Source organism: Electrona antarctica, assembly GCF_951216825.1.
Source record: "Electrona antarctica genome assembly, chromosome: 7".
In the NCBI taxonomy this organism is placed as follows: Eukaryota; Metazoa; Chordata; class Actinopteri; order Myctophiformes; family Myctophidae; genus Electrona; species Electrona antarctica.
In genome coordinates this window covers 11675571-11685507 of record NC_136812.1, presented here as the reverse complement: position 1 = coordinate 11685507, position 9937 = coordinate 11675571, and the positions used below count along the sequence as shown (strand labels likewise).

The window sequence follows — 9937 nt, the reverse complement described above, 5'->3', positions numbered from 1 at the left end:
CAGCAATTTTCGGTGTGACACCTCTTGAATATGTAGTTATTTTGTGTTGTGAATTTCTAATTTGTGCAGTTCGTTACGGTTAAGAAGATTACTGCCATGTACAGCTCCATATCAAGGTAAGAGCTACAGCTACTACACTTATATTACACAGGCGTGCATTTATGTACTCGCTTTTATGTCAATCGCCTTTAATATATCCACATGACCTTTGGCATAGATTTACTTTACACATTATGCTGTTTGACCCATGGTTGTAATTATAGGCAAACAAGTTGGTGTATAAACTAGGTGTAAACATCAGCTTTTGCGTTCAGTTTGCAATAGGACTGTAATAAATCAATTCTATATGTTAGTCAGCCTGTATGTGGCAGAGCAAAACAGTTACCCCACATGACCTCCTGCCTGCCTGCTTTGACTCTGCATTGTGTAGTGATCACTTTCTTTTATGCCTGTTGACTACTTACAAACGTAGCCCTAATTGATGATAGCCTATGCCAGTGTACATAGTACCCTGCCTCTGCACCACTGATGATAGGATATGTTTATAAGCATAATAATATGGACTAATACATACAATACATGCAGAAAGACTGCGCTAGTTTATATTTGGGGCAACCAGGTATAAGCACCTTATATTTTGCATCTGTACTGTTTGGAGAACTGTGGGCTTGACTGGTGAAAGTGTAGGGACCAAAGGGGGGGGGGTCCAGTGCCATTAAGACTCACGTAGATATAAAAATGTCAAAATCTGTGTTTCAAAATCATTTAGCCTTAATGTCTTAAGGCTAAATGAATACATACCATAACCGCCACCCCATTTATGCTTCTCCCTGTCAGGAATCTATGCAGCAGAGGGAGAGTGTGTCCTGCCTTGCTATCGCCTTACTGTCAGCCTCTATCATGGAGAGAAAGAATCACAAGAGACCAAACACAACATTGGTGTGTGTGTGTGTGTGTGTGTGTGTGTGTGTGTGTGTGTGTGTGTGTGTGTGTGTGTGTGTGTGTGTCTGTGTCTGTGTGTGTGTGTGTGTGTGTGTGTGTGTGTGTGTGTGTGTGTGAGAGAGAGAGTGAGCAGGAGGCTTACATGTGTGTTGCTGTGAACAAAAGGTTCAGATAGATTAGCCCTAGAAACATCAAGTCTGTTGTTTTTTTGCAGTGTTAATATCAGACCACGGTGAAATAAACTAGTTGTTACGATGAGTGATGACAATGATGCTCGTAAGTGAAATACACAGACAGAAAACTACATTCCTGGACTCTTATATACAGAACCGAGTGGAATAGTAAGAGAGTGGCGACACGCTTTGATCTCGCCGCAAAGCGGATGCCTATGCGCTATAGTTCCAAACATTGGAACTATCCCATTGAGATGGAATGAGCACTTCCGCATTCCAATGGTAGTCAACGCTAGTGTCATCACTCTCTTACTAGATTACTCTGTCTGCCTTTATTGATAGTATCAAGTGAAGATAGACAGGAAAGAGGGAGAGAGAGAAGGGGAGAGACACGCAGCAAAGGTCGTCATGAATGGGACTCGAACACGCAACGCGCTGTCTGACCAAAGCCTATATGTGGCATGCGCCTGGACCACTTGGCCAGCGGGCGCCCCACTAGATTACTCTGATACAGAATGGCAGAATCTGTTTTCGTCTGGCAATCATTGAAGCAAACCACACCCACCTGGCAACACACTAGTGCAAGTCAAACAAACAGAAGTTTCAGATTCTATATTATGGTCCAGTTCTAACTTCATACACATTGTTGTATCTGTGCTGGTGACACTTTTTTTTGTTGCCCTCTATGGCTCTAAGGTTAGGTCCAGGGCAGGGCCAGTGTGTGATTCGCTCCATGGGCTCTGTAGCCAGGAGGAGGAGAGCGTTGCCCAGTGCCTTCCCAGTGCTGGAACAACCCCTCCAGCCTGTACAGCAACATGTATATGAAGCTAACCTCCGGAACAGTATTGCCTGCCAAAACAAGTACGTTCAGTTCTTTCCTGCTCTGTTTTATGCTGTGTATATTATTTTCAATGTATATTGTTTCTACTCTGTTCTTTTTTTTTATAAACATGCTGGTTTAGACACAAGTCCCGGTTTGTCAAAAATGACATCCCTGGACCTTCTGTGGGATGACCGGTTTCATGTGCCAACTGGCAGGGCCAAGCTAACATAACTTAAGTTAGCTTTCTATTTCAAATAGTAACCATGGATTCAGCAGTAACTTGGTTTTCTCTCACCCCAACGCAAGCTAAAACGGACTCTGTCGAGGCCTAAAGCAGATGTTCTAAAGCAGAACATTATGGCAACAGCAGAGAGCAGACTACTACACTGGGAAACATGAATACTAAGTACTTGTTTATGTAGGAGAGCACTAATGTTTAGTAATTGCCTTCAATCCTTTCAATTGTTACAGGCCAATAGTTAAGCCCTTGGAATATGATGACTGTTGTTATTTTGTTATTACGCCGTCAAGTCTTCAGCATAGATTGAACTCTGAGGGTGCACTGTAACCGATTGTAAAGGATTTGACTGTACAGTACTACATTCAATCTCTCTCTCTCTCTCTCTCTCTCTCTCTCTCTCTCTCTCTCTCTCTCTCTCTCTCTCTCTCCCCGGCTCTCTCACAAATACCCACACACAGGTATGTGGAGTTAAGGGAGAAAATCCAGAAAGGAGGTGGGGAAAACGCCACAGTGAGACACACTCAGAGGAACAAGAAGTTGCTGGTCAAGGATCGCCTCCGCCTCCTGTTGGACGATGAAGACTTCCTGGAGCTGTCTCCATTCGCTGGTCTGGGACTGCCCTATGGGGACATCCCTTCAGCTGGCTGTCTGACTGGTCAGTGACTAGTAGTAACCGCCCACCGATGATGATACATACCAACCCAAATGCAAAACACGCAGGGTTTTAGGAATCGCATCCAGCCATGGGGTTAGGGGAGTTACGAGTTTGAGTGTTTAGCCAAATATATCTCTGCTGTCGGGAAGAAACCAGTTTTGAAAATTAAATGAAGAAAACCTTATATATATATATATATATTGTTTTTTTAAAACAAAGTAATATTGCCTCATCAAAGTTGGTATTTATATATTGGCAATTACTTGCATGAGAGGGGGAGAGGTGGTGGAGTTGCTTTAGCAGACAGTTTGAGGGTCCAATGGAGTTAAGAGGTTTTGTCCGAAGAACTTTCTAATACTTTTCATTGGTTCCAAATTTTTTGAACCAACACACAGACGTCGTAAACGAAAGGGTGTTAAATAGCATTGATTTATGGAAAAAATAATAATCAAAAAACTCAAAAATGGAGTTGGGTGGTTTTCTCCCGACAGCAATGTGTGTGTGTGTGTGTGTGTGTGTGCGTGCGTGTGCGTGTGCGCGTGCGCGTGTGTGCGACCGTGTCCATCCAGGCATAGGCAGGATCAATGGTCTGTGGTGTGTCTTCATCGCCAATGATGCCACAGTGAAAGGTGGCACGGCTTATCCAATCACAGTGAAGAAGCAGCTGCGGGCACAGGAAGTGGCAATGCAGAACCGACTCCCCTGCGTCTACCTGGTTGACTCTGGAGGGGCCTTCTTACCACTCCAGGTACGTGTGCACGTGTGCGCGCACACACACACACACACACACAGACACAGACACAGACACACATGCACGTCGCACACACACACACACACAGAGGCACAAAAAAAAGAACCGGTTATTTTTTCCTGCCTAATATTAAACCAGTTCAGAGTGTTTCCACTGAAAATGAATTGGTTCAGAACCGGTTCTGTGAAAGCACCGAGGTTCCAAGAATCTAGAACGGAACCAGTTGTAGAACCAAAGTTCTTTTGGTGGAAAAGGGGCCACACAGAAGTCTGGTTGTGCCAGAGAGATGCAAGTTGGTTATAAATATAACCCTCATTTAACTTTTTATTGCATTTGTAAACTCTGAGTTACAAAATTGTATAAATTAAGCTGTCTACATCTCATTGAATTCCATTTGGATATCCACTCTTTTGTTTTTGCATGGTTCAATAGGTATACAATATACAACTACATTAACTACAGCTTGAGTTTCAGTCATACTGGCAATCTTTACAATGTATTCTACTGGTGTGTCTGTGTGTGTGTGTCTAGTCGGAGATCTTCCCGGACAAGAACCAGGGAGGGAGGACGTTTTACAACGAGGCCATCATGTCAGCCATGAAGATCCCTCAGGTAAAACAATATATAAAACACAGCATACTTGTGCAATATACTTTATATAAGTGAATGCATACAGCCCTCAAGTGCTTGTGTACATAAAAGCTCATGAAGCGCAGTCACCACGAGTGACAATTCCCTGTGTGCCCTGCAGGTGTCAGTAGTGTGTGGGTCATGTACGGCCGGTGGAGCTTACATCCCCACCATGGCCGAGGAGACTGTTATGGTACACCGAATAGGGACCATATTCCTGGGTGGACCACCTCTCGTCAAGGCTGCTACTGGAGAGGAAGTCACGCCAGAGGACTTAGGAGGGGCCACACTTCACGCCGAGTAAGTAGGTCAATAAATAGAAATGGTAAATAAATGAATAAAAAGGAACCCAGAGAGCCCTCCTGTCCGGGCGGTCACATGATGCGTTTTTAACCACTGCACAAAAGAAGTCTCCAAAAGGAAAAAAATAAAGTATGTTGAAGTTGAAGAGCCAAGAAGGCAAAGGAATGTGTTACACTGAAGTGTAATGAGTTCATATATTGTAGCAGTGGAGTGCAAGCTCCACAAACCAGTTTGTCTATGCAGCCATCGACATGCTGCACAACCTTTTCAACTCTCAACCTCTCAACTGTGCCTCTGCTTGTCTAAAGTTAAATGTAAATTTGAGCCAACATCCTTATCCAGAGCATCCTTATCAAGCCACCTCATGCCATTTCTCTACCTGTGTGTCTGTCTGTCCACTTCTCTCCCTCTCGCCATGTCTCTCTGTTTCAGGGTGAGCGGCTGTGTGGACCATTTTGCCTGGGACGAGAAGGAGGCGTATGAGTACACCAGAAACATCATATCCACCCTCAACTATGAACTCCCTGAGGAGGAGGAGGAGGAGGATTCGCTGAGGAAGAGCAGAGGAGAGGAGGAGCCTGTTAATTGTTCAGAAGAGCTGCAGGGACTGGCTCCTCTAAACTATAACCATAGCCTGGATGTAAAAATGGTACATAACATACTGTAACACACACTACACAGACAGAGAAATAAATATGTGTCTGGCTGGTGAAAAAGGTAGATACATATCGTTGCTGTCGGGTGGGAAACTTGTACGTCCAAAACGGTTACTTTTCAGAAAGTGGGGGGAAAAAACAACTGTTCCAATAGATCCAATGTAGTTATTTTAATGTCTAGCTGTTCATATGTACTGTATAAACCCACAGACAGTTAACCACTTTCACTTTAGCATTTTCAAAAATAGCAGATCTACAAGCTTATAAATAGATGTAGTGGAGTAAAAGTACAATATTTGCCTCTGAAATGTAGTGGAGTAAAATAATTGGAAATACTCAAGTAAAGTACAAAAACCTCACAATGGTACGGGAACCCCTTTTGGTGTTAGCATTATGTTATGCTTTAGCTATTGAAAAATAGCAGATCTACAAGCTCATAGCGCGCCACCGAGTGGCGCGCTACGAGCTTGTAGGTCTGCTATTTTTGAAAAATCGAAGAACCACTGACATAGAAACATAGCTTTTTCAGAAAACTGTCAGGATGTAGAAGACATTTTTAGAATCTGATCTCAGGTCGAAAGTACAGTACTTGAGTAAATGTACTGAATTACCTTCCACCACTGGTGCCTGTACACAGTGATAATGTCATTGTTTCTGTCCGTCCAGGTAGTTAGTCGGCTGACGGACGGGAGTCGATTCCAAGAGTTTAAAGCTCGCTACGGAACCACACTGGTGACCGGCTTCGCTAAAATACATGGGTAAAGGACACGCACGCACGCACGCACGCACGCACGCATGCACGCACGCACGCACGCACACACAGTCTCCCAGGAATGCACACAGTACATGGACACACAAAGGTAAACGTACACGTGTACCTATTTTGACATTGAGAGCAAGAGTAACACACGCTTTCCGCCAAAACAATTGGTGATGTTGAATTCATTTTTTGTCTCTTTCCAATATTATTTATTCTTCTGTATTTGCACTTTGAGATAATACATTTATGCTAATGATTGGTCTGTTAAATCATAAAAATCTATGTAAATATATTGCAAGCATAGCAACAAGCTAGGGATGTCCTGATCACGTTTTTTTGCTCCCGATCAGATCATTTGATTTTGAGTATCTGCCGATACCGATTTTTCCCGAGCCGATATTTTTATAGAACACTTATGTCATATCACGATAGTACAATATCCAAAATCACAGACAATATCCAGTATAATATCATGATATGGATATATGTCCCGATCATGTTTTTTTTGCTCCTGATCTATTTCCGATCATTTGAAAATGACGTGATCGGCTCGGGACAACACTACAACAAGCAATTAACATACAATTATGTGTTTGTGAAACTGGTGTCTGTCTGTCTATACATTTGTGATATGCATTTACTGACACACAGGGACTAGATGCAGTCTCTCTCATCTATGGTGGAAAAGATTACAAGACAATAAAGAGGACTCATCAGTACATTTATACACAATTAACAGAATGTAGGCTCACAGAATGAAATCGGCTTATAGACCTCACTGGACCCTGTCAAAACTTAAAAGAAGGCTGCAGTCCTACCCCACACCCACAAACACAATGACCACCCACTCCCTAATGAGATTAGGAGCCGCCATCCTACTTAACTACTAATCGGATTATCATAGTAACGTCAGCAACCAAACCTTAACTGACTGCCCATTCTGGGCGGGAACCCCTTTTGGTGTTCTAACCCTTCTGGATGGGAACCCCTCTTGGGGTTCTGTAAGGTACTGTATGTACAGTATTCAAAAATTAAAACACTTTGATGCTGCTATATAAATATTTTAAGTTTCTTAGGTCAGGATTTAGAGGGCTTTTTAGAATCGGCCTCAGTCCAAAATGGGTTAACAGCTAGTTAACTTAAAATGTCCCCTTTATCCCCAGTTACCCACAGTTATTGTGGTAATGGGCTTTGGTCACACAATAATACTAATTTGATTATGTGTGTGTTGACAGTTGTGTACAAACCTGTACTTTGTGTATGCTACTAAATGTATGCGTGATTGCGTGTGTGTGTACTACTGTATATGTGCTGTGCTAGCAACCAGGTGGGCATAGTGGCAAGTAACGGGGAGCTGTCGAACGAGGCATGCCTGAAGGGCTGCCATTTTGTCCAGTTATGCGACCAGAGAGACATCCCTCTCATCTTCCTGCAGAACACAGCCCCCACGCCAGGGCTCACTCTCTCTACCCCACAGGTATTATTCTGTCTCAAGTGACACAGCACCCACACCAGGCTTTAGACTCTAAAACGTGACCTTAATGGTAACATTAATTACCTTGCCATATTAACCCAATTTGGGCGGGAACCCCTTTTGGTGTTAGCATTATGTTATGCTTTAGCTATTGAAAAATAGCAGATCTACAAGCTCATAGCGTGCCACCGAGTGGCGCGCTACGAGCTTGTAGGTCTGCTATTTTTGAAGAATCGAAGAACCACTGACATAGAAACATAGCTTTTTCAGAAAACTGTCAGGATGTAGAAGACATTTTATAATCTGATCTCAAATCAAAATGGGTTAAAGTGTGTGTGTGTGTGTGCGTGCGGGGGTGTGTGGGTGTACGTGCATGTGTGCGTGTGCGTTTTTGTCCTTCAGGCAGAAATCAACAGCAACCGTATTAAGGCACAAGGATCAATGATGTCAGCGGTGGCATGCGCCTCCGTCCCCAAAATCACCGTAGTGATTGGAGGGTGCCATGGTGCCGACAGTTATGCCATGGTGAGTAGTGATAGGAGGGTGCCATGGTGCCGACAGTTATGCCATGGTGAGTGGCATATCAAATATAAATATGATCGACACCTCCCCTACTCGCTCTCTTACCGTTTCTGTCTCTCTCTACACAAAAATAATCTTATAAAAAGATTTCTGGACTTAAGTCATGCACAGGTTACACGCAAAGTTGTACCAAAGTTCAACATGGCTTTCATTAGAATCCCTCTGCTTGTCTTTCTCCAGTGCGGGCGAGCCTTTGACCCCAACTTCTTGTTCCTGTGGCCCAATGCCAGAGTGTCTGTGGTGGCTCCAGGCCATTGTGACTCGCTGCTGCCCCCTGGCGCAGAGGAGAAGGAACAGCAGGTGATGGAGCTTGAGTTGAACAAACGACTGAAGGAGGAAAGCTCAGCGTTCTTCTCCTCTGGTCGACTCTGGGACGACGGAGTCATTCTGCCACAGGACACCAGGAAGGTAATGTAGTTCAATTATACACTTATTTTACACACACACACACACACACACACACACACACACACACACACACACACACACACACACACACACACACACACACACACACACACACAGTGAAACAGACTCAAGACCTGGAAACTAGTACTGATGTGGCTATATATTGTTGCCTTTATGTTGTATGTCTGTCCATATTTAACTCTGTGTTCTTTCTGTTTTGTTTATGCTTGTCTATATGTCCACCCCTCTGTCTGTAGGTTCTCAGAGCCTGCCTGGACATCATCAATCAGCAGCGGTATCAACTGTCCACAGAGAGGCTGCAGACTCCACTACTTCGCATCTAGAACCTTCCTACTCCTTTTCATCTACAGGCTAGGAAGTAGAAACATCTATCATGGATCACCTGGCCTGTCCGTCCCTGGCGGCCATTTCTCGTCAAGCAAGAACGGTTCGAAAGGCTGTTGGAAGAGGATGGTATCTGCCTGGTTTGTTATTTATTTTATATAACATGATTATACTAATACACAGGATCTGTCGTAACTACTGCTGTGAAGTGAAATACATGTTACGATGTACGATTACTATAATTATTTAGCAAAATCAACACTAATGTGCCCTGTATGTTTGTCTCTCTACTATTTTTTATTTTAAAAGTGGTGTCTTCCCATTGCTTGTAAATTAATACAGACTGAAGAATGATGAGAAGGTGGTTGGCTTTTAACTGATCCTTTCACAGAAATGTAACTTGTCATGGTTTCAGTCTTGCGCTCAATGATCTCATTCGTTTCCATTAATTTCTGGCTTTGCTTCCAGTTGTTGCCTATGTTTGTGTTGGTTGACTTTGCACCACCTCCATTACTTCCAGGAATCATACACCGTTGCCTTTGTGGGGGTTTTGTCCACAGAAACCAATGACTACCTCGTTTTGGGTTGATCTGGGTTGTATAAAACAAACTGTATAGAACAATGCCTTGGCCAGTGGTAAAGTCCAGCCAATCCCCACCATATTTGTGAAGGTTGTTAGAAAAACACTGCACTTGGTGGGACTGTTTACAAGTGGGATTTTCTCTTCATTTTTAAAGTAATTTGTGATTATATTCTAATCTAAATAAAATGTTACTGCTGTTGGTATTACACGCAATAGCCTCAACAATCCCCTAATTTGTCTTAAATCTTTTCATTTCCAATTCCCTATATAGTCTGTGCAAACTTGAATTGGTACATCACAGAAGACCGTAGAAGGGAAATAATGAATTCATCTTCATTGACGCTATGGAGCGTAGCACTAATATTTATCACAATTGATTTCGCTTTGATGTACTACAGAGAAAATCCTAACTTGAACTAAACATGGTGTTTTTCAAATTTTATATCTGTGGAGATGTTATGTCCATGCCTATATGACAAATGTACTGTAATGATTACACAATCCTTATGTAATTGTTTTTTATTTGTATAAAAATTAAAAATACAAGTTTGTAAATAAATGTCATGGACACTATGTAAGCAGCCTATCACATACTGTAGCTAATGTGCCTG

General features: G+C 42.9%; 1 protein-coding gene across 2 annotated transcripts; it reads left to right on the top strand.

The window, feature by feature from the left end:
- Positions 1–9872, top strand: LOC306926071 (methylcrotonoyl-CoA carboxylase beta chain, mitochondrial). 2 transcript variants are annotated; one of them, XM_079505321.1, is made up of 13 exons: positions 1–116; positions 838–939; positions 1812–1976; positions 2638–2834; positions 3404–3582; positions 4117–4197; positions 4337–4515; positions 4951–5167; positions 5841–5932; positions 7255–7411; positions 7811–7933; positions 8171–8398; positions 8656–9872. In XM_079505321.1, exons 1-13 carry the CDS (start codon positions 97–99, stop codon positions 8740–8742), a joined length of 1827 nt encoding a protein of 608 aa, XP_079361447.1. In that variant the 5' UTR covers positions 1–96; the 3' UTR covers positions 8743–9872. The 2 variants fall into 2 exon arrangements, with proteins under 2 accessions (XP_079361447.1, XP_079361446.1); XM_079505320.1 differs by having other exon boundaries at positions 838–947; positions 1817–1976.
- Positions 9873–9937: the final 65 nt, after the last annotated feature.